Here is a 26,114-nt window from a genome sequence, read left to right on the forward strand (position 1 = left end):
AAGATTCAGAAACAGATGAGGATGAGGAGGCTGCCAATGGCAGGGCAGCTGGGAGGCATGGTCATGTAGCCAGGCTATCAGCAAGAGGGAATCATTGCCAGATGGGTACTGTGCAAAATAGATTCTCATAAGGTCCGCCAATATTATAATTGCCATCCGCCAGTCCCTGGTGACATACTTCCACCTAAAAGACCTTGTACATTGACTCTATAATTTCTCAAGTGGCTGCTCAACCCCCACAGAAGAGACGGCGAACACCAATGAATTGGACTCAGTCATGTTCATACGGCTGAAACCCTCACCATCATAACTGTGGGTCTCATCACATTGCAAGCAAACATGGTAGTAAGTCATTCACAACCTGGCCCCCTCATGTGAACACCAATGACTGTAAATGAGGGGCCCATAATGCCAAATTGTCCATAATCAAACCAAGCCCACAATGCTGAGAGTGACATAACATCAGAACTCAAACCCTATACTTGTTGATAGGATTGTATGTTGTAGCATACATGCAGATTAGGCATCTAGTTCATGAGGAACCCAAACTAGGCAAAATCCACTCTTTGAAAGAACCTGCATTCCGGTCAATGGCCCAGTTTCTGACATGGCATCACATGCAACATTCCTGGCTTCCAAATACCTCTGCTTACTGCACAAAGCACATCCTGTGATTTTGTAGTGCAAATGTAGCCATAGTGGGCACAGCTGACGACCAATATTACTTGCGCAATAGACGGCTTCTTGAGTTGTGATGTCTAGGCCAATGTGTAACACTGCAGCACCTGCTGCCCAGCATCTGGTCGTGAAGTCTGATCATTGCACCTCCATTAAAGTCAAGCTTGGATGGACAATGAAAGATAGAAGGTCCATTTCTGTTCTTGAGTCTTTGAACACTAGAATCTTATGTGATGCAGCCCTCCAAAGTATCACAAATCAGCCGACAAGCTTGATCCTGTTGACGGCACATTGAGATGGGCCTCAGCATGCTGCCCTCATTATTACTGGAAGGAATCGCCTTCATAATGTTCTTATTCTTTTTGAGCTCTCCAGTGTACAAACACACACCAAGTCATGTACAAGTGTAAGTAAATATATTAAAGACATGCTCAAATGTGCCATATACAATGTAAAAAGCGTAAACACGGTCTCTGGGTGAGACGGCAGCCTTCTCTCTTGCACACTCCTTTGAAGTGCTCCCCGTATTACCACGGAGCAGGAAGCAGGCAGGCTGCTCACTTCTCTGTCTGAACGTCAATGAGGATAATGGTGGCCTGCTCCATCATGCAGGCACCCGTTAGAGTCCTCCTTCAAACTGCATCTCTTCATGGGCATGTCTTTTCGCACACCTACATGAGCTGTGTATACATACAAGCCTCAAGGCTGAAACAGAGGTATGTGCCATGTCTCACATTTACCTGCAGCATGCCGGTATGACCCTTTCCTTGAACGTCTGTGTGGATGAGCCAAGCTACTCACCTTTCCGGAACACAGCAGGTCATTGAACCTTTTCCTTCACTCAATCCATGAGCGCTGATGGTCTCCTGTTGCGCTCACCACAACTGCTATTTGAATCCAGGCCTTTGTGGTTGCTGCAGGGGCACTACAGCATCCAGCAGGTCTCCTCTTCTCTACCTCTTCCACCAAAACGTGACAGTCCTGGTCAATTAATCATGGCCAGCTGAACCCATCCCTTCCCCCCTGCATTTCCTCTGTGTGACATTCTGTGAATTAAAATGTAAGGTGAGAAGGGACACGAGCCATTCAGATTACAATGCTCTCATTTATTTTTGTGTGTTTACATGCACTAACCATTTTCACCACATCATCAGTGTTTACTGGTGAGGTTTGCTGGAGAAAATGGCCCTGTGAAATGCTTTGTGCCATGTATGTTGCGACTGTGATTTCAAGCTAGCATTGCACGTCATGACATTCAAGGCTATGGGCCAAGTGCTGGTAAATGGGATTAGGTAGGTCAAGTGTTTCTCACGTGTCAGTGCAGACTCGATGGGCCGAAGGACCTCTTCTGCACTGTGTGATTCTGTGATTCTGTGCTCCACGACCACTGACAGCTCTACTGGTTTACTCCCTCTTAGTCACAATGTTATGCTGTGACAGTGTGCAGATGTGAGAGACCTGGTTAAGGGTCAACAGTATGGGTGCATGCTGATAGATGGGTGGTAAGAGAGCAATTGAATGGGATAATGAGCATGGCACTGTTCATCATTCACCCACCCACTGAGTCCTGGCAGCTAACAACATGACTGCATAATATCTGCACCAGGTAGTTGGTGGCAAGATGATGACATCTCCATGGCTGTGTCTTGAGAATCTAATCCTTGCTTTCAGTGGTTCAGTAGAGTACACTTTGATTAGGCAGCAACAATGACAATTCCCCCTAGGGAAACCCATGTTGGGCCATCCATTCCAGGGTCAGCTAACAGTTGGACAACATTTACAGCTTGGACACTCACCTGACAAGGCAATGGCATCTCCTCTGAGACACAGAGACTTCACCATTGACCACCGACGTCTCAAATGGGCCTTTCTGAAGGCCAGTTTTTTTTATCTGCGCACAGGTCACCCAACCCGCGCTGGGGGTGTGCCTCTGTCAACTCACTACTTCCAGGGTAGCTTGGCCTTGGCCTCCCCGCCCCCCCCCCTCCCCCCCCACCCACCCCTCACTCCCACCTCAGACTGAAAATCGGAAGTTCAGGCAGATGTTTCCAGTGTTTGGGTTCGCAGAGCAGGGATTTCTCCTGTCTCTGCACATACCCAACCTGGGAGCGAAAATCTGGGCCTCAATGTACGCAACCCAATTGCAAATATCTAATGACACCAAAACCAAGTCTTTCAATGTATGAATAATTCTGTCACAGCAATCAGGCAAGTATATTGGAATCAATGAAGGGTTGCCAGTAAATATATTTGGATTCAAAATCATAACATATTTGATATTTATTTGGTTGAGTCCAGTTGCACAAATGTACCAACAAGGTTCCAAACTTGCTATTCTCGGTTAAATAACCTAGACAGTGGAGATGTGGAAGGGTCCATATGTTCCAACTGATACTTTAAAATAGCAAGCACTGAATCTAAAAAAAGGTAATTTAAATGGGGAAACATTAGAGGAAAAATGAGACAGATGGGGTGAAAATCTAAATAAATTTAAGAAAAATGATGCGCAGTAATATAAATGAATGATATTCAGCTGACATTTAATGGAATGTGATGTGAAATGTCACCTGGCACAAAGTATTGAATGAATTTTTAGGGATTTAAAAAAAAAACAAGTTTTAGTTTTACATACAAACAAATCACCACGGTTGAAATTCAAGGTGCCTGAATATACTTTTTCTAATGTTGTAATTTTAATATTCCATAGTTATGGTGATTAAAGTCATTGTAATTTTACACTATGAGATGACATTTTGGATCACTTTAATTCTGAATGAACTTCATCTGTTCTGGTAACAGGATCGGGATAAGCTTCTACATTACAGAAAACAGAAGAAGAAAGTTACAAAGTCGAGCAAGGTAAAATCAAAGACCTGCAGTTGTCACCTTCTCATAGGCCGGGATTTTCTGGTCCCACCAGTGGTGGCAATTGGCGTGGGCGGGACCAGAAAATTTGGAGAGCAGCCAAAAGCCCATTGACTTTGGGCAGGAATTTTCGGTCCTGCCGCTATTATTTCAATGGGGAAACAAAACCTTAAACAATAAAATTGTAAATTAACATGGAGAAGCAGATATATTTTAAGCTTATTTTTAAAGAAATGGAGGACAATTTTCCTACCCTAGCCTCCTGCCTGATTTATTGCTTAAAATCCTGACTGATCCAATAACCTGCAGACATTTTCTTAAGTACACTTATGCAGTTCAAACCTGGCTCCAGTGTACCAGTACCCACATTTTATTGGATTACTTCCAGTGAAAGGTCTGAAAGATTTATGTAATCTATATCATGGAATTTTATATAGGTAAAAGGCAATTAGGCAGATAAGGAAATGTACAGTTGTCATTATGAATATAAACCTTAAATACAGTACATCATATTTTATGTCAGCAGCATCAAGATCTATCATAAAATGTTTTAAAACTGCAGTGTATGTTTTAAGTAGATGTCTGTCTTGGCTTTGGCTGAATCTGGCTGTCTTCCTGGGTTCTGTTCCTGTAAACATTTAGGGCAAGTGCCAGACAGGACTACTTGTTGGAGAATTGGCACTCGTTCCAATTTGAGCCAGGAGAATTGTGTCCTGCTGTCAGCCTTTAAGCGCATACAGTGGCTGTGAAAAGGAGGCCTGATCATTGATGTCCAAAGTAGCAGCCAAATAGCTGTCAGATCTGTAGTGTAATCCATCTGTTCTGAAAAATTCACCCATTGCCTTTATGGAAATTTAAGGGGATGGTTGTCTATCCCCTAATTTACACATCATCTGATTTGAAAAGTCAAGCCCACAATCTCTAATGTACAGTTTCCTGGGTAGTTTGCTTTACTGGAAGAATATCAATCCCATGTTATTTATATAAAATGTAAATACTCCAGCAGTATGGGAGAAGAGCTTCCTGTCCTATTCCTCAGGAAATGTGTGTCACGCGCAAAGGGTTCAGAGACAGAATGTTACAGGCCATCGCTTCTTTTCCCTCATTCTAATATCCCATATACATAGCCTGTTGGGTTAAGGAAACATGGTCTCACAATGTCATATATACTGATAAGAGCAAAATACTCGCTATAAATTGAAAACCATTGAACCTCTAGTAATATTGTGGGTTTCCTGTCACAAAATAAATAAACCTGGATTTTTTCCTATAGACAAGGTTGCAGGTGTTTTAAATATTACTTTTGAATCAAATGCATTTGACCTTAGTGTTTGACCATGTCAGTCACTGATAAACAATAGGACGCACAGTGCACTAATTCTGAAAAAAGAAATGCTGAAAATTTCCAGCCTATCCAAATTTTTGCTTTTGAATGCTCTTTGATCAATAATGCATTTCCGACTTTTACAGAACTAATGGGAGTTGTTTCAAGTAGTTACAAAGATCTCATCATGTCTGATTCATTGCATAAAACCCTGACTGACAGAATGACCTGGGGATATTTTCTTAAGTGCACTTACAAAGTTCAACCACGGCTCCAGCGCACCAGTACTCACATTTATTGAATTATTTCCAGTGAAAGATCTGAAAGAGATTTATATAATCTATATACTGGAATTTTATGTAGATTAAAGGTAATTAGGAAGATAAGGAAATGTGCAGTCACCATTGTGAATATAAGCCTTAAATAAAATGTAAATGTTGTATTTGATGACAGCAACATTAGGCACCACAAAATGTTTTAAAACTGCAGTGTCCCAAACTATTCATATAAAGTTCACTTTAAAAAAAAATATTTTGATGTATCACTTGAAAGATCATTTGAAAACGGCTGACTGAACAACTTGACCTCTGTCACAAGGGATGTAGTTGACAGGATTCTACACGGTAACATAGAAGAATAGGAAGTGTCAATAGTTTTTAATATCTGGGTTATTCACTAAAAGGGCAATTACGTTTTTAATGCTAAACATTATGTTTTTATAAAAATACATTGGTCATCTTTATGATTGGATTGAAAATTGTGATTTTAAAAAAAACTTTAAAACTTTGATCACTTGAAGATGTAAAAATGGTTGTTTGAATCGGAAATTGTCTCCGATTTTCCGTGGCCCATCCAACCTTATGATTGGCGGATGGGCAGATTGGCCAGGCAGGCTTTGCATTTTTCACCAAACCTCATCCAAGGACGGGATGAGGTTTCCGTCTTGGAATAAAATAAAAATCTGTGGACAGCGTTTTTACGAGGTATATATTCCGGGGCTTGATTGTGATGCATGGACATTTTTTGGCAGCTTTTTAAACCTCTATTCAATCATTTGAAGGTCTGCAGCCCCCTGAGGCAGCTGCCTGCCTTCAGGGAGTTCTTTCGCAGTGCTCACCCACGCCTGCAGCGATGTCATCGGCCATCCTCTTCCCACCCCCACCCCGGCAGCACTGAGCCTTTCAGTGCGCGTTTCGCACTGGCTGGCCGCTCATTGGCTGGCCAGCACGAAATCGCAGTCGGGGGCCGATCGTGGGCAGCGGTCCATTTCCTGATCGCTCCCAGGCCCGCCGATCGCGTCTGCCCGCCAAAAGTAAAGTTCAGGCCCATGGATTTAGTTCTAAAATTGTTCCATTCCTAATATCCCTACATTAGGGATCATGAGAATAACACGTATCAAATCTTGCTCCAAGAGCCCTTAAGCAACAGTGGAACCCTAAGAAGGAGGCAAAATCCATTTATGTTTCCATGAAAGCACCAAGGGCTAATGTTCTTACTAATGTCATTTTGGAGTAGGAATCAATAAGAATTTCAGGGTATTGAGATGCAGATAATTCCTGGTTCTTCATACTTTTTGAAAAAGATCATAATTAAAGTTTGTTGCACTTGGTTTTACCATTCTTTTACAAACGTTTTTCATGTTATTAAGTTTTAATTATGTTATCTACAGAAGCCAGCTGTGGAGACCTTTTTTGGATATGATGACGAAGCCTCGCTTGATTCTGATGGTTCATCCATTTCATACCAAACTGACAAGACGGATCGAACCCCTTGTACTCCTGAAGATGACCTAGATGAGGTGACAGAGCTCAAATTAATCCCTTTTTCAAAATAAAAGACTTTTATAGAGTGACAATCACCGTTAAATTGAGTGCTTCAAATGAACATTTTTATTTTCAATTATTTATAATCTTATGTATAATTTATTTTTATATGAAATTTGTTTGAAAATTGGAGTTGAATCAATTAATATTACAAAAAACACTGCATATGATTTCCTCTCAACCATCACTGATCTTTTTCAAAAATTATTCATATATTCAGTTTGCACTTTTTAAAAAATGTGAATAGGTAAAACTTCGCAGTCACTAAATTTGAAAGTACTATCTAACAGATTACAATTTACCTCCTCCCTCCCAATCACTTCCTGATCATTCCTGGTTATTCCCCTGCTTCCTGATTGATTGTCCCAATCTCCAAGGACCAACCTGAAGGCAACTGCATCTGCTGGTAGTACTAAAATCCTCTTTGTCGGTATGCTGTCTGGGGATGTCCAGCAGGCATCTGCAGCCTCCCATTCTCATATATATGAGGCTAGAGGCCCAACATCAGGTGTGCCTCGGGTCTACCCATTCTGTACAATGATCAATACTAGTTCATGCTGGCACACTCATGCAAACCAGGCCTAGCTTTTTGTGCCAATTCTGTCGTACTCATAATTTGCCACAGAGTGGCACTGTTGCAGTACATTCCCTAAAGAATGGCAACTATCTTCGTAAAGGTAAATGGTACTCACCTTGGGGCCCTCAAAACCACATTTTTGGGGGTTCTACAATCTCCTGCCTCAAAACCCCACACCTCAGCTTTTATCAAGTATCATGGGTTGGGTACTTAAGGCCCAGCTAATTTGCCAGGCCCTTTTGTTTAGTGGCAGCATTATTTGTGTACTGCACTGAGAAAGGGCCATCACATGTTCAACTGCAGACAGGCATTATTGAACAAATTTTATTTACACATCCCAAACAGAAACAGAGAGGCAGCTGTAATATACTGCACTGCCCCCAATTAAAAAAAGTTATACAATAAAATGTAATGTGGTATGTGTACATAATTCAGCAGAATATAGTATGTCTAAACTAATGTCAACAATACCTGAAATTTAAGAGGTTGGGTTCCATTCTTGTTTTTACTGCGTTCACAACCAAAGCGTATATAACCGATACTAGCAGAGTAATTTACATGTAAAAAAGAATTTCCTTAACACCAGCATGTGTTTAACAAAAATATTATTTGACAAGAAATAATGAAAAGAACATTTTTTTCTTCTTTCTTACTACATGCCTTAATTTAACCAACCCGGCTTCTTTCTATCTCTGTCTGGATATCTTCTTCCATTTCCATGTCCATTAGTTTGCCTCTGTTTTTTATTTATTTATTTGTTCATGGGATGTGGGCGTCACTGACTAGGCCAGCATTTATTGCACACCCCCTAATTGCCCTTGAGAAGATGGGAGTGAGCTGCCTTCTTGAATCACTGCAGTCCCTGTGGTGTAGGTATACGCTCAGTGCTGTTAGGGAGGGAGTTCCAGGATTTTGACCCAGCAACAGTGGAAGGTACTGCGGAAGGAGCCTTGGTGAGTTCCTGCAGTGCATCTTATAGATGGCACACACTGCTGCTACTGTGTGTTGGTTGTGGAGGGAGTGAATGTTTGTGGTTGGGGTGCTAATCAAGTGGGCTGCTTTGTCCCGGATGCTGTCAAGCTTCTTAAGTATTGTTGAAGCTGCAATCACCTAGGCCAGTGGAGAGTATTCCATCACACTCCTGACTTGTGCTTTGTAGAAGGTTGACAAGCTTTGGGGAGTGAGGAGTAGTCAGGAGGAGTTACTCACTGCAGGATTCCTAGCCTCTGACCTGCTGTTGTAGCCAAAGTATTTATATGGCTAGTCCAGTTCAGTTTCTGGTCAATGGTAACCCCCAGGATGTTGATAGTAGGGGATTCAGTGTTGGTAATGCCATTGAATGTCAAGGGGAGGTGGTTAGATTCTCTCTTGTTGGAGATGGTCATTGCCTGGCAGTTGTGTGGTGTGAATGTTACTTTCCACTTGTCAGCCCAAGCCTGGATATTGTCCACATCTCGCTACATTTGGACATGGACTGCTTCAGTGTCTGAGGAATTGTGAATGATGCTGAACATGGTGCAATCATCAGCGAGCATCCCCACTTCTGACCTTATGATGAAATAAAGGTCTTTGATGAAGCAGCTGAAGACGGTTGGGCCTAGGACACTACCCTGAGGAACTCCTGCAGCGATGTCCTGGATCGATGTGATTGACCTTCAACAACCATCTTCCTTTGTGCTAGGTATAACTCCAACCAGCGGAGAATTTTCGCCCTGATTCCCATTGACTCCAGTTTTGCTATGGCTCCTTGATACCACACTCGGGCAAATGCTGCCTTGATGTCAAGGGCAGTCGCTCTCACCTCACCTCTGGAGTTCTGCTCTTTTGTCCATGTTTGAACCAAGAAGGCTGTAATGAGGTCAGGAACTAAATGGACCTGGCGGAGCAAGTGCCGCTTAATAGCATTGTTAATGACCCCTTCCATCACTTTGCTGATGATCGAGGGTAAACCGATGGGGCGGAAATTGGCCAGGTTGGATTTGTCCTGCTTTTTGTGTACAGGACATACCTGGGCAATTTTCCCAATTGCCGGGTAAATGCCAGTGTTGTAGCTGTACTGGAACAGCTTGGTTAGGAGCACGGTAAGTTAGCTCTCAGCAACTCTGAATATGTCAACCTTGAACTTTGATTTTGACTACCAACTGCACTTAATGACTGGGACTGTTACATTGATTGATTAGTCTTAATCAAAGACCCTGCTCACTTTGGTCTCCCAGTGGATTCTGTAACACCGGCAAACTTTCATTATATTTATGACTTCAATTTTCTTTCTGACATTTATTTTGGACTGTAGCAGGAATTTGGGCTATACGAATCATGATGACCTTTTGTCGGATTTCCTCTTTCAAGCAAATGATCTATGTGATGGAGACTTTCTCCAAACTTCACTAGATACATGAATGTACCTAGTCTCTTTACAGTAACTCCAATCACCTACTTTTCCTTATTACCTCAATAATGACCAGCACTTGACTCTTTAAGTTTCATGCCTCATCACTCATCTTCACTTTGTCTTGCCTTTCTCTTAATTTGCTATTGATACCATGTTTAAGCAAACAAAACCTTGTCCTAGGAGCATGTTTAACACTAACTCATAAGGTGAGCAACCTGTTGTAGACTGTGGGGTTATTCTGTAAGAAAACAGAAAATTGTCTGGCCTGTGTTGAAGGGAAACTTAAGAACTACTTGTCACTTAGCAAATACTTCTTCACAATCTGTACACTTCTATGCAGCATGATGCTGGGTGAAATGATTTTACTAGGGTGTGTTTGACTCCATTCTTACTCAGAAATATTTCAAACTTTTCTGACATAAACTGTAGACCATTATCTGCTGCCAACACCTCTGGGAACCTATAAATTGCAAACCAACTTCTCAAAACTTCAGTAGTTCTGCCACTTGTGGTATTAGCCATATTTATCCACTTGCTATAATAATTGACCAAAACAAGGTACCCTTTCCGTTCCACTGCAAAGAAATAAACATCTACCCATTCCCACTGTTTTCTTGTGTTTGACCACGAAATGAAGGAACCTTGGATGGCTCATTTCTCGTTCTGAGACACACTTTACAATTTTTCACCAATTCCTCAATATCTTTATCTACCTTTGGATGCCAAAACTAATGCTTTCATACAGACCATCCCTGTGTGCTCTTCATGAAGTTCCTCTAACAATCTCTTTCTAAACTTTGGCAGAATAATGACTCTTAAACCTCATAGGAGACAGCCTTGATCTACATTCTGTTCATTCCTGTGTGTGAAATACTCCTGCAATTTCTCATCACCACACTCTTTAGGCCAGCCAGTCATGACATAATTGAGCACTTTACTGAGCGTTACATTCTTGCAAGTTTCTTCCCTAATTTTTCTGACAGACATCTGGCGTGTCTTTTGTGTATGTAAAGTAATTCACAGATAACTCAGTGGCAATAAATGAATCCACCTTCATGGGAAATCTTGAAAGAACATCCACTTTTGCATGATCTGCTGACTTACCAAATTGAGTATCATACTGATGGACCATCAAAAGCAACACCCATGTCTGAAGCTGTGCTGCCACTATGGATGTATCTCTTGCTTTGAACCAAATATGATTGTAAGGGCTCTGTGGTCTGTTAACAAAGTGAGCCAAGCAATTTTGCTCTGACTTTGTTTAAGTATGTAAAACATGTGTTACAGGTTTTTCCACACCGTCTTCCATTATGTGATATAACACCTCACAACCCCTGTGGTGATACATCAAATGCAAAGCCAATTGTTTTGTGGTATCATAATGGGTCAAAACGGCATACCAACCAATACTTTCTTCTCTTCTTAAAATGCTTTACACTCCACAGACCACGCCCAAGCTTTGTTATCTTTGAGCAATTGATACAGTGGAGCGTACCTGTTAGCTAAGTCAGGGATAAACTTAGAATAATGCACAACAATCCTTGTTAATGCTCTAAGTTCTTCTTTGTTCTGTGGTCTCTTTACTTTCAGAATCCCCCAATCACTTCCTGTGTTGGGGGGATACCTTCACCGTTTATTTGACCCGGTATATTACACTTGGCACCATGAAGCAACACTTATTCTGTTTGACTTTGATGCCATACTCTTGAAGTTGATCTAGGACTTCATTCAACATTACAATGCGCTCCTTCTCTGTCTTACTGCTTTTAGAATGTCATCTAAGAAGCAGTATAGTCCTTTCATCCCACTTAGGACCTGATCCATGATGAGGCATTGGTGAGACCACAGCTGGAGTACTGTGTACAGTATTGGCCTCCTTATTTAAGGAAGGATATAAATGTGTTAGAAACAGTTTTTCCAGCATTTTTTGTTTTTATTTCAGATTTCCAGCGTCCGCACTATTTTACTTTTTATCAATGATGAAAGTAAATTGTGAATCTCTGACCTTCATTTCTACTGTGGGCATTGGAATTATTTCTTCAGTCCTATTACTCTCACCTTCCATGTGCTGTTTTTCTTCCTCTATGACTTCCACATCAGCTTATTGTCTTTATTCAAAAGCTTGGCCTGGTTTTAATGTTCTTTGGACCTCCCAAAGAAGTGTCTCTAAGGTTGATTTCTAAGTATGCATCATAGCCACAATGACAAGAGAGTTTCTTTAATTTGGGAATTGTAACCTGCAATAGTCTCACTTGACAACTATTTCCTTTGCAGGAATGCAACTCTCAGTGCAATCTCTTTCCTAGTCATGCCATAATTTGAGTCCAGAATCCCATTAATTGCAGCATATTCCGTAGTACTTGAGTCTCCCAGGTAACACTGGTTAGACACTATATTAAAAGCATCTGGCCCTATGATGAAGAGGAAAGCATTTACTTTATCCTCATCTCCTATTTTATTCGCTTTCAGTCAAATTTGAAACCTTTGTTTATAACTGTACCAGTCCTCTTTGTTAGTGTTGAATTCCCCCATTATTTCCAAATATGCCTTCTGTGCCATTTTTTCAATTATGTACCATGGCTCACTGAGCTGCACCTGAGCATGACAAGAACAAGGAGCAATCTTTCAGACCACTCAAGCTTCTCAAAATCAACTTTAGGGGTGCGATAAAGTGTTTTACAATGTTCTTTGGTCCTTAATTTCTCAAATAAAACGTAAAAGTGAGTTCCTTGTCACCATCTTTCTGTTATGTACTGTGCTGAAAAAGGACTAGCACATGTTCAACTGCAGGCAACCATTATTGAACAAATTTCAGTTATACCTCCCCAGCAGAAACAGAAAATGCTGTAGAGAGGCAGCTATAACATACTAAATGTTGCCATGGCTACAGTGGTTCTTTTTCCCAACATTTGTTAAACGGCTGCTCCAGCTATTGGTCATTAAGTCTGCTGCTGACTGCTTAGCTGCTGCCATTCAACCACTCACTGGTCCGTTCTTCATTGCATTACCTCATCTACCTGCCCATCCCAATTCCATCTCTTTTTACCACTGCATATTGGCAGTGCTTTCTTTTCCCACTGCAGATGCATAAATGAATATACAAACAGTTGGGGGAAACATGCTGTTTGATGTCTGGCTGTTTGTAATAGGCAGAGTACAGACTGTACTCAACTAGCCCACGCTTGCAAACTCAAAATAAACGTCTTCTGCTAACTGTGATTCCGTGATTCAGCAGCACTTGCTCAACAACCCTGAGTGTGCTAATATCCTCAGGAACCACCAGTTTGAGATAAGAGCTCATAACATGGCTTATTCATACTTGCGAGAAGTGACATACATTCATATACAGTGACACGTTCTCTGCAAACGAAAAGGAATATGTTGAAGCCTTGTGCCTTTCTTGAATTATCCAGAAGCATATGGAGCCTGTAGTTCCCTGTTACTTTCTCCATGGCAATGGCTCAGCCAAAAGAGTTGACTTGACAGCCAATCAGAACCCATTTTGCCCTGTGGTATAAAATGTGTATAGATTGTTTGAAATTTGGCGTTCTTGCATTTGTCCTGATGAGTGCAAGAAGAAAAGCTTCAACAAAATATCTCTCTTTTCAGCAATAGTCAAGTTCTGTACTACCAAGCAACTTTCCGAGATTTCTGTGCTCCTCCAGCCCTGGCCTCTTGAAGATTCCTGATTTTAATTGCTTAACCTGTGTTGGCCATACCTTCAGCTACTGAGGCCCTAAGGTCTGGAATTCCCTCCCTAAACCTCTCCATCTCACTACCTCTCTTTCATCCTTTAAGACACTCCTTAAAACCGACCTCTTTGACCAAGCTTTTGGTCATTTGGCCTAATACCTCCTTATGTGGCGAGTGTCAAATTTTGCTTTATAACACTTCTGTGGTGTCCCTTGGAACATAAATACAACTTATTATTGTACTGATTTGCTTAATTTCTTTTCACATGGCAGTTTGTGGTGCAGAGATTAGGCAATGGACACATAACCAGACTTTTATCGATCTTGTACTGAAGCTGGTGCGTTTGAATCATATAGCAGTACTGCAGGATGTGACATCTCTCAATTTTCATTCTCTTTCCATTGAAAATGCCACAACTCAGCTCAGTCGCATCATTAAAATCAGAAATTCATCAGAATTGCTTGACCCTGCCCTTGATGGAACAGCTAATAGTTTCCAAGTGCTCTATGCCTCCCCACTGCCCATGACATCAGTGTCACTTTTAAATGAAACATAAACATATGGTGGAAAAAAATCCAATTACTTAGACGGATGACTTTTAAATATTTTAGGATGTCAAAAGTTTCACAGTAAAATGACAGTAATGAACTCTATAGGACTCTTCTGCTTTAACACCTTCCTGGATGTTATTACTTAAAACACAACAGTGTACCATTCACAGAAATGTATACATTTTGACCAATATATGACTGAGATGTTAGATAAATGCAACTTCAGAATGTGTTCATTATTTTTTGTTTTTAGGGAATGGCAAAAGAAGAGACCGAACTTCGCTTTCGCCAGCTGACCATGGAGTATCAGGCTTTACAGAGGGCATATGCTTTACTTCAGGAGCAAGTTGGCGGAACTTTGGATGCTGAACGAGAAGTTAAGGTATTGATGGAAATACTCTGGCTTCATGTTGAGCATGGAGATAAACATGGCATTTTGCTTCATTACAGTAGAATATTTTCCTCTTGTGTGTTAATTCTTCTTCTTCGCCAGTCTCTGCCTGAGGGCTGATCCGACCCACAGCATCACAGCCTCCACCAAGGGGTAGGGTAAGGAAGCAGATCGTGAATCCACCCCAGCCGGAATAAGGATTGAACCCCATGCTGGTGGCAGCAGTCTGATCCAGCCAACTGAGCCAACCAGCCTCTTGTGTATTAATTATAACAAGAAAATAAATGTGTGTAAATTGGTATAGGAAGGAGGTCTCGTGGCTCATTGGGCCATGTCCCTGCCTCTGAGCCAGGAGCTTTGGGTCCAAGTCCCACTTCAGGACTTGATGGTCAAGCAAGCTGCATTCGTAACGTGGCCAAACAGGTTAAGTATTAACCTGTAAATCCTTCCAACACACATCAATGGTAGGAGGTAAAAGCAGAAGAGATTCCTGGTCATCCATGTGGTAGAAAGAAATTGGAGTCTCTACCATCACTACCCATAGCTCCAAGCTACAACATACATGTAAACGTGGATGTTGCCACAGCAACTTGGACTCCTTGGAAGGCCAGTTGGCTCAGTTGGCTGGACAGCTAGTGTGGATCAGGTTGGTGCCAACAGCACAGAGTTCCATCTCTGTTTTGGTAGGGGTACATTCGGGACCTGCCTCCTTGTCCCACCTATGATGGAGGTCACGGCACTATGGATTGGACCAGTCTTCAGACAGAGAACTGAAGAAATAGATAAACAAGACTTTAAATATGCAGAGCTAGTTACTGTCAGATTACAATACAATGGCAACACATGATGTGTGCATGGGGAAGGTGTGGGTGGGGAGTGTGAGTGGGGAGTAGGAATGGCAAATGGCAAGTGTGAATGAGGAGTGTCCATGGGGGTGGAGGGGTTGTGTGGGGACTGTGAAGTGTGAAGGTGTGGGTGGGAGTATGTGAGTGGGGAGTAGGAATGGTGACTGTGGATGGGGAGTGTGCATGGAGATGGAGGGGTTGTGTGGGGAATGTGAACTGTGTAGGTGTGAGCGGGGAGTGTGAATTGGGGCAGGTCCAGGGCACCAATCCCATTGCAGCTCTGGTGACATCACAGCTTTTATTTATATTACCTATTGCAAACATGGCTTTTCAAAATCAGACATTTACAGGCTTGACATTTACAGATTAAGTCAGTAGTGTATAACCACCATCTAGTAAAACATAGGGATCCCAAGTCAAATGTTTGCATGAAGCAAGGTAACGTGGCCAAACAGGTTAAGTATTAACCTGTAAATCCTTCCAACACACATCAATGGTAGAAGGTAAAAGCAGAAGAGATTCCTGGTCATCCATGTGGTAGAAAGAAATTGGAGCCTCTACCATCACTACCCATAGCTCCAAGCTATGCTGCAGAGTTACTACACAGTGCATGCACTCACTCAGAAACTGAGCTCAAGGTCAGTGTCGACTCCTCCTTTGAAACATATGTGAAAATAGGCCTTTCACTAAATACCCAGAAAACTAAGGCCCTCTTCTAACTAGCTTCCACAGTACAACACCTTCACCCATCAATTAAGATCAACTGTGAAATCTTGGACAATGTGGGCCATTTTCCATATCTTGGGAGCCTCCTCTCAACAAAGGCAGACATAGACAACAAAATTCAGCATCGTCTCCTGTGTGTCAGCTCAGCCTTTGGCTGACTGAGGAAAACAATATTTGAGAACCAGGATCGCAAACCGGGAACTAAGCTCCTGGTCTTAATGGGCAGCAGTAGTCCCTGCATTCCTTTATGCTTTGGAGAAACAGCCTACAACAAGCACCTCGAAGCACTGGAGAAATACCACCAGCCACACTTTTGCAAGACCCTCCAAATCCGGTGGCAAGAATGGTGGTCCAACAGCAGCATCCTCCCCTAAGCCCACATGCCCAACATCGAGGCGCTAACCACTCAGAATCAGCTCTGCTGGGTGGGACATGTTCGTGTGCCTGACACAAGTCTCCTGAAGTATTCGGAACTTGGTCTTAGCGGGAGAGTCCGTGGAGGACAATGGAAATGCTTTAGCGATGTCCTCAACATATTACTGAAGAGATCAAACATCCCTGCAAACTCATGGGAGACCGTGACTAAAGTGGAGAAGGTGCATTCTGGAAGGCACCAAGCACATCAAGAGACTTCGTCAGCAGCACGCAGAGGGTGCTTCAGAGAGAGCGTGCAAACCTCCAAACACTTCATCTGCTTGACCCTTCAAGCATGTGGCAGAGCCTGCAGATTGCACATTGGACTTATCAACCATCTCAGAACACATTGAACCTGAGTGGAAGCAGTCATCCTCAATCCCGAAGGACTGAAGGATACTCTGTATGTCCAGTTAGTGTAGCATTTATATACTTGATTAGACAGCAGTTTATTTCAAATAATTAACAGACTCTTTTCCTTAACTGAGATTTCTAAATTCAATCTCATCCAATTTTTTTCAAACCCAGAACAAGAATATTTTTTCATATTTTTATGATAATTTTATTATAATTTTTATAGGGGAGATGGTGGTTTAGTGGTATAGCCATCGGACAGGTAATCAAGGGTTAAGCTCTAAGGACCCAGGTTCAGATCCCGCCACGGCAGATGATGAACTTTGAATTCAACAAAAATTCTGGAATTAAAATCTAATGTTGACCATAAAACCATTGTCAATTATCGTAAAAACCCATCTGATTCATGATTGGCCTTTGGGGAAGGAAATCTGCTGTCCTTACCCGGTCTGGCCTACATGTGACTCCAGATCCACAGCGATGTGGTTAACTCTTAAATGCCCTCTGAAATGGCCTAGCAAGCCACTCAGTTGTATCAAACCACTAAAAGCCTAAAACAAATGAAATAGGACTGACCGCTCGGCATCGACCTAGGCACTGGAAATGACAACAGCAAACTCAGCCTTGTCGACCCTGCAAAGCCCTCCTTACTAAGATCAGGGGGCTAGTGCCAAAATTGGGAAAGCTGTCCCATAGACTAGCCAAGCAACAGCCTGACATAGTCATATTCACGGAATTGTACCTTACAGATTTGTAAGGATAACACAAGTTACGAAAGCTATCTTATACTCTGATGTTTACAGTAAGTGCGCAGTCCATGTAAACCAATAGGTGACCTGTGGTCAGATACACCATAATCTGAAACCAACTGAAGGATGCCACCTCAAATAGATCACTCCTCAACTCCCCCAAATGCTTGTCACACCGTGAGCAACTGGCCTCACTGAACTCCACCTTTCACATGAGAGTTTCCAACCTCCACTCACGAAGAACTTGCTTTGGAATCTTTTCCCAAACCAATGCTTTCTATCAGACGCCTTCCACAAGAGTCCACCTCCAGGATTTTGAACTCTCCTTCCAATGTTCCTCTCCCCTGGATCGCCATGTACATTCAAGCTTTCTTCCACACACTCTGTCTCACTGACTCAGCCATGCCAATAGAACACCACTGCTTCACATGCCCATAGCAAAGAGTCATAGACCTTTGGCTGTCCCCTTGGATCTTCTGGCTTTTTGCAAGCCTGTAATGCTTTAAATCTGCATTCTGCAGCTTTCTCCCTTTAAGTTTGGAGCCTTTCTCTGCTCCTCACTCTTAATTTCATGTAACAAGGCTTTTTCCAGGTTCCTGTCCTTGTCCTTTGACTTAACTGTCCTCTTGGGACCTTTCCTGTTCCACTCCCTGGTTTTGGGGGCTTTCTTCTTTGTTTTTTGGAACCTGCTCCTTGCAGTTCCTTCTCCTGTCCTGCTTCTCTGGAATCCTGGCTTCAACTGAACCTAACTACTTTTCCTGTTTTTCTTTGTTTCTGTGGGTCCCTCACTCTTGGGACCCCTATTGCTCGGCAACAGCACAGTTTTTTCTACCTTGTGTTTGTTTTAACTTCCCCTCAGGAGCCATAAAACTCATTAAAATGCATGCACACAAACAAAGCTTTAGACCTGCTGTCTCCGCTCAGAAATGAAACTAGATCCCAGGTTTCACCTTTTTAATCCACATGCAGAAAAAAATATAAATTAAACTATATTTTCTAACACTTCCAAATACACATATAACTTAGTTAAAACTATCTCTATTCCTGACCAGTATAAATCCTGTGGCTACAACAGCATATCAGAGACTAGGGATCCTGCGGCGAGTAACTCATCTCTTGAGTCCCCAAAGCCTGTCCACCATCTACAAGGCACAAGTCAGGAGTGTGGTGGAATACTCTCCACTTGCCTGGATGAATATAGCTCCAACAACACTCAAGATGTTTGACACCATCCAGGACAAAGTAGCCCACTTGATTGGCATCCCATCCACAAATACTTCCTCCATGACCGACGCACAGTAGCAGCAGTGTGTATCATCTACAAGATGCACTGCAGGAACTCACCAAGGCTCCTTAGACAGCACCTTACAAACCCACAACCACTACTATCTAGAAGGATAAGGGCAGCAGACACATGGGAACACCACCACATGGAAGTTTCCTTTCAAGCCACTTACCATCCTGACTTGGAAATATATCATCGTTCCTTCGCTGTCGCTGGGTCAAAATCCTGGAACTCCCTCCCAAACAACACTGTGGGCGTACCTGCACCACATGGACTGCAGTGGTCCAAGAAGGCAGCTAACCACCACCTTCTCAAGGGAAATTAGGGATGGACAATAAATGCTGGCCTAGCCAGCGACGCCCACATCCCATGAATGAATAAAAAAAAAGCTTGGATTTCCTGCAATCTATATTTCCCACATTAATATGTTTTTGAAATCTCTCATTCATTTCATTTCTTGTTTATCCATCCTTTTATAACTCACCAGTACTGCCACTATGTATAAGTTATGTGGTTAGGAACGCTGAACTAAATTTACATGAGCCACTAGCCTTGCCATTCATTCCTATGCTATTTTCAAACATTCTTTAGTTTAAAACCTCAGAGTAAAAAGGAATGCCTGGTGGGAGAAATGGAGGATTCTGGAGGACAATACCATTGGGTGCATATGCACAATAGACATTGAGGCATATTGATGGAAAAAAATTAGTGTTTTACTTCCCAGATGGATGTATTTGTACCTGAGAAGAGAGTGTTGGATACTGACATTCAGTAAAAGATGGCTGTAGCAAAAAATATTGTTCACTTTCCCCCTTTTTATTCTCTTTTTAGACTCGTGAACAACTACAGGCAGAAAACCACAGATATCAAACTAAAATTGAAGATTTGGAGAAGGCACTCGCGCAACAGGGGCAGGTAATAATTAACTGCATGATATTAAAACAGGCTTTTAAGCCCTGCTGGGTGATAATGAGTTATCTTGTCTGAGTGCAATGAGGCTGCCTGTTAAGAATGTGTCTAGTGCCAATGACTTCTCTGTGATGCACGAACATCGTCTCAGAGATACACTGGTCACATCAACCAGCTCAACTTTCCAAGTTCTAGGTGTTCTTGCCTTTTAAAATCCTTGGAATAAAACTTATTTTTAATCAAAACATTATAGAATTGATGTTTTTTAGATAGAAATATGTAAAAATTATTATAATTGACAATGGGAAAAAGAGCAAATGAAAGTAAAGCATTCTATTAGTCATATATTTGCACTAAGAACTTATCAGTAGCTTAATTACTGTATCAATAGGTTCTGTTTCATAATGTTAGGCTGAAAAAATTATTTCTCAAAAAATCGAATTTTCCAAGCCAATTTTCAGTGTAAGAGTTGCAATCCCACTTTATAACCGTACAATAATTTAATGCCTTGTGAATCAGGCAGTATTATTTTAAAATAATTCTGTGCAAATTCAAAACTTCCTAAATGTTAATGTTATTAACAGTGTTTTCATGATATTCAGACTAATATGTGTATTTAGTGTGTCTGTCATATTGGATCTTTCAAAAATTATCACAACGAAACGTGTAGCCTCAAAGGCATCCATTGAACAAACCAATCGTGTTTAGCTAAAATAAACATTTACTCATTAGGTTACGAATTAAATATCGGATTCCCAAAATGTGAACAAATCAAAATCAGGTCAAGCACAGAGGTACTTGTGGGTTAAGATTTGGTGGTAGAAAGGTAGAGCTGGGTCTCATCTGCATATATGTGAAAGCTGATTCTGTCTGAGGATGATGTCACTGAAGGGCAGCACGTAGATGAGGAGGAGAAGGAGGGGAGGAGGGACAAGGATGGAGAAGCATCAGAAAACACAGACTAGAAATAGTAGTGGAAGAAACTATTCCTTTTGCATTTTGATATTTAACAAACCATATTAATTGTAGGTTGGGTTATGGTCAGCATGTATGTTGAAAGCTATTTGTTCGAAATCAAATGAGAACTTCAAAAACACATTTTGTCTGTTCTATTTCTCAGGACATGAAATGGATTGAGGAGAAACAAGCACTTTATCGTTGGAACCAAGAACTACTCGAAAAGGTAGTTTTTCTCTGAATGCAAGTAGAATGTAAATCATCACTTCATCATCTAAATTTCCCATTTTCCTTGTGCTTCAAAGTCAAGGCACCTTCAATGCATTAACAGGGAACAAGAGTTAAAATGATTGTTGTATTTTTTTATTTTCACAGATCCGGCAAATGGAAATTGAAGAAAACCGCCTTAGACATGATGTACAGGACGTGAAAGATCAAAATGAGCTTCTGGAATTTCGTATTCTAGAACTTGAAGTAAGACAAGCTTGAGGCTTTTTCACCATTTCCCTTTACATTGATTAGAATTATTCTCCTGATATAGAGAGAGGGTGGAAGAATTCCTCTGGTTACTATATGTTGCAGCATTGTAAATTCATTCAGGAAGATTTCCTCTGGTGTGTACTACTAGTAAAATTATAAACACCTTTTAAAGGATCTTTTGAATTTCAGTAGAGTTACCGAATAGAGACGTTCTCCACAAGTTCATTTGTATCACCATACACAAGGAGAAGAATTCTTCCCTTTCAACTCTAAGCTGGCACGTCATGTTAGTGTACATGCATTATGATTGGCTGATACCTTTCTGCTGATGCAAATAAAATCATATTGATCCAGATTTTGCGATCAGTGGTGAAGAGAAGGGACCCTATGCTATCCCTGAAAAAAGCTGCCCACAAAGATTTAGCAGGCTCTAGAATGCTAATTCCTGATATTCTGATATGATTTTGAATCCAGAACCATCTACAGGGGTCTGTGGTGTCTAGCAATAGTGAAATTTGCAAGCCGACTGATCAACCAATCGGATCGAAGAATACTCACAGGCAGCAAACCAAGAAGTAAAAATCATGAATTATAATTCATGTTTTAATCAATTTACAGGAAGCAAAGTAAAGATTGTGACATACACATAGAATTAAGCTAGAAACTGAAATATCATAAATTTTAAAAATCAAAATTATTTATTATTTTAAAAATCATGGTTTAAGATGTTTTCCTGAGGGACTAACTCTCCACACTTGTAAAATTAGCTTTTCAATGCCAAAGAGGTTGTTCATCAGCATTATGGCCTAATGCACCATGAAATCTGTTACCTCACTCAACAAGGCTTAACGTTTTCAATGTTTTTTACAGCAAGAATAGTGTGTAAAAAGTTGACGTTTACATAAAATCATTGATTCTATGTTAATTGCATTTGTGAAGACAGTAGCATGGCACTGTGTAAAAGAGCAGGGTATCACTGACAGCAACTTCCAGTTTCCATGTTTCTGGTGCAAACACCAGAAGTTGTATACAGTAATGATGGCAAGTGCTAACTGTTTCACTGTCATATAACCGCAAATTCCGGACCAATGTTACAATTTTGATGTATAACATTCATCAAAAACTTCACAAAACATGTTTTCTCATAATTTGTTCAGAGAAGTACTGTTGACCCCTCTCCTTCTTTCACTTGGTGGTTAAGTGTTGGGAATGATGGTGCAGTAATTGTAAAATATTGCCCCAAATCAAACACATTGGCTGTGCCTAATCTGGAGTGACATTTATTGGGCTAGGTCTTCCGACTGATGTAGCAGTGAACTTTGAGATGTTTGCCACTGTTGTGTGTCGCGACCCAGAGGAAGTCCCATGCATGCACATAAGCAATATTTGTGCACGAACTTCAAACTCCCAATGGGTAGAGATACACTGCCCAGAACCCTGACTGGATGCCTCCAACACTGACACCGTCATCAGAGACTTAGGCTTAGATAAGTTGCCCTGAAATTTACAACATTCTGCTTAGAGCTTTTAATTACAGGTGTAGGACCAGGTGCAGGCCCTGTCCCAACCCTTTGCCACCCACCCCCTCCCCACTCACCCCTCTCCCTATCCACCTCCTCATCCACCCCAACCCCCCCCACTCACCTCCCCCCTCCCACCCACCCCTCTGAATAACCATCCCCTCCCGACCCCCACATCCCCAAGAAGGTCTGGGTCGTACCGTTACCAAAAACTCTTAAACTTCTTTTCCCCCAGTGAGATTTATTTTTCTAATAAAAGAAAACTTGTTTTCCTCAAAAAAAATTTCTTTCAGGAGCGAGAACGACGATCACCTGCCATTAATTTTCATCACATCCCGTTTCCAGAGGAGACGAGTCCTCTCCAAGTCTACTGTGAGGCAGAGGGTGTAACAGTAGGTGCCACCTCTTATTGCTTTTCCCTAACAGACACAGTTTAAAGTCATCTTAATAATGAGACAGAATAATGTGTTTATAGCATCTGTTAGACATATCTTTTTAAACCTTTCTCCTATTTTGCCAGGACATCACAATAACAGACCTCATGAAACAACTGGATATTTTAGGAGATAACGCCGTAAGTGTATGTTGCTTTTCTGATCATGCATGATTTCCTTTCTATTTTATAAGCCTGTCAGTGGAGGATGCCAGGGTGAATTTTAGAATCAGTATTAATCAACCTTGTATGTCCTACAGCAGCAAACTCTTAGGCCACAAAACCCAGTGACAAAGCGCTAAATTTTTGGTGCTACAGATGCCGTTTTAGTTCCAAAATGGCATCTGCAGTGCATGCACAGACTTCTGGTACTGGCTGCATGGGGCACCATTTTGGTGAGCGTGTTAGCACATTTCCAAGGAGCTTGCACCAGAAAGTAGGCAAATTGTGATGTCAGTCAATATTTGGTCATTAGTTAATAGTTGGCTGATTTGAAGCCAACAGTGCCATTTCAATCTCAATTGCTCCAACTGACACCCTTTCTTAACTTTGCACAGCTGAACATGTGTTCAGCAGCAGGAAGGACCCCCACCCAGTGCAAATTAAAGGGATCATCAACTACTTTCAGGTTAGTTGATGCTGTGTTGCTGAGTGTGTAGAAGAGTTTGGTGGTATGTACTGTTACTTAAAGTTGCTAAAGACTACAGCAAATGGTATGACATGTGCTGAAGGACTTTGTCTTGACTTCAAGGGTTCTCCTCAGACCACTTGCTCCCAGATAGTGGTGCAGAAGTTTGGATCCACTTAGCCTGCAGCATGACAGAGAGAATGAGCAGAGACATTTCAGAGGAGGACTAGCTGCTGAAAAGGGCAAAGGAGGAGGGGAAGAAGGCCTATGGTCTTCAGGGACTGATTGCCCTATCTCAACACCAGTGGATGGAATCTTGTGCCCTCCCCTCTTGTGGGGAGTTTGGTGGTGATGGGTGGAGGAAGCATTTAATCAGGCGGGAGGCCTTCCCACCTCCACCCCAATTAAGCCTTTGGTGGGGAGGCCTGTGGATGGCCCACCATCAATTGAGGTCCTTAAGTGGGCCATGGTGGCGGCCAGCGAGATTGCCATATGGGGAGCACGACAAGCAAACCCTAGTGTGCCTGCTTGTGGGCTCCCAGTGTGGGGGGGGTTGCGGGAGGCATGACCCAGTGTGAGGGTTGCAGGGGGCGTGACCCAGTGTGGTGAGTTGCGGGGGGCGTCCCTTGTCAAAGGTACTCAGTGCCTGATCGAGGGACCCGGCATCGGGAAGGAGGTAGGTGGCTGCTGAAATCCACATGCCTGCCCTTGCTGCCGACCCAATGATGCTGCTGAGCATGGAAGAGCTGCTGGTCCCTGGTCGGCTAGCAGCTCTCTGCGAGAGGGACTTCTGCCCCCAGGATCCTTGATCCCGGGGTAAGGCCTGCAACTGCAGCGGGCCTTCTGGAAAAGAGGCAGGTTGGGTGTCGTGCTGGCTTTCCTGCTGGTGGCCCCCGTCACCTCCACAGGATTTCACCCTATGTGCCAAATGCCTCCACTTCACCAAGGAGGTGCTCACTGAAATTTGCCACCTGTTGCAACCTGAACTGCAGCCTCAGAGAAGTGACAACATTACCACTGTCTGTGCAAGTGCTGGTGGCCACGAATTTCAGTCACGTGGGAGTAGGCAATATATGCAATATCTCCCAGTTCACCATAATGGAGGTCGCAGGTTCTGTATGCAGAAAGAGCTGAATACATTCAATTTTCTCTTGCCAGGCTGAGTGAACTTCACAAGAACTGCAGGCTGCCTCATGGTGCAGGGTGCCATTGATAGGGCAGACACCACTTTTTTGGCAATGCGTGTCAATGCTGAGATGTACCATAACCAGAAGGAACTCCAGTGCTTCAATACCAGTTGGTGTGCACATCATGGAGGTCAATGCTTGGCATTCTGGCAGCAGTTGAGATGCGTGTATTCTGTGGCAGTCCTTTGTACCATCAACAGTTGAGTAAACTAGAGGTGGCTATTGGACGACAAAGACTATCCATTGACTCATGACTCCAGCATCAACCTATGCACAAGCAACATGGATGTGCTCAAAGCCATGCTGTCACACAAAAGGTGGTTAAGCAGACCACAGTACTCAGCACAATGCGTGTCCGGGATCATTGTGGTCTGCTGCATGCATTACAATCTCATCATCATGAAGGCACAAACCTTGCCACAAGGTATACAAGACAGCTGAGGACGAGGAAGGGGAGGCAATCAACACATTTCTTTTCTAGCCAGTTTGTCTGTGATTGAACTTAATTCCTATTCCCCCTACACCATCAGTACCACACCTTTCCCACTGTTACTGGCCATCACAGTATCCTGTTGCACTCTTCAGTGTCTTCAATATTAAAATAAAAGCAAGCATAAAACAAACAATCCAAACTAGCATTATAAATCAAAGCATGCAATATTCCATACAAAGTCAACTGATCACCTTTTCTCATTCCTTAGTGCTTGTCTTTTGTGTTCCTTTGGTTGGGTGCAGGATGCCTCATGGAAGGCTACTGGGAGACTGCGGATGGCCTTGGGAGGACAATCTCAAGTCGCTTTGGCCCAAGACGACCTAGCTTTGGACTGCACCATCTCAGCCTGGATGGTAGCAGTTTGGGCTAAGTGGCTAACAGGCAACACCAAGGACACAGTGGCTGTAGTGGGATGATGATACTTTAATCCTGAGAGTGGACAGAAGATTCATGCCTCATGGTGCCACTGCCACTCCCAAGGGCGGGGTGGGGGGAGTGGGGATGATGGGTGGACCTCAGAAATCCTAGTAATCTGTTGGAGGGCAGATTGCTGGACTGCTGTGACACCCTACAAGGATCTTTGAAAACTGGTATCTGCAGCTATGATGGCACCTGTGTGGCAAGCTAAATTTGCATGACCGCAATTTGAGCTTCCACTGTAGCACCCAAATTTTGGGTTGCTTCTGCTTGTGCTGCCAGACACTGTATTCTGAATGGGTTTGCACATGTTCTCACGGCCATCACTTCCACAATAGAGAGAATGGAATACAAGCTCTGTGCAAAGCCCTGTGCCAATTAGTGCCAGAGTCTTCTTGACGTTGGCTGCTGATTTTCTGCCAG

At 42.4% G+C, this 26,114-nt stretch overlaps 1 protein-coding gene across 1 annotated transcript in view; it reads left to right on the plus strand.

Annotated features, from left to right (window-relative positions):
* jakmip3 (Janus kinase and microtubule interacting protein 3) overlaps window positions 1-26,114 on the plus strand; it is a 315,901-nt gene that overhangs the window by 260,724 nt on the left and 29,063 nt on the right. Inside the window, exons 9-16 of the mRNA XM_078564910.1 lie at window positions 3,478-3,537; window positions 6,537-6,665; window positions 14,157-14,285; window positions 19,499-19,582; window positions 20,697-20,759; window positions 20,909-21,007; window positions 22,827-22,925; window positions 23,054-23,107. Of these exons, the coding sequence (XP_078421036.1) occupies window positions 3,478-3,537; window positions 6,537-6,665; window positions 14,157-14,285; window positions 19,499-19,582; window positions 20,697-20,759; window positions 20,909-21,007; window positions 22,827-22,925; window positions 23,054-23,107 (717 nt within the window). The remainder of the gene's footprint in view (window positions 1-3,477; window positions 3,538-6,536; window positions 6,666-14,156; window positions 14,286-19,498; window positions 19,583-20,696; window positions 20,760-20,908; window positions 21,008-22,826; window positions 22,926-23,053; window positions 23,108-26,114) is intronic.

The sequence above is a fragment of the Cetorhinus maximus genome, chromosome 20 (genome assembly GCF_964194155.1).
Source record: "Cetorhinus maximus chromosome 20, sCetMax3.hap1.1, whole genome shotgun sequence".
Classification (NCBI taxonomy): Eukaryota; Metazoa; Chordata; class Chondrichthyes; order Lamniformes; family Cetorhinidae; genus Cetorhinus; species Cetorhinus maximus.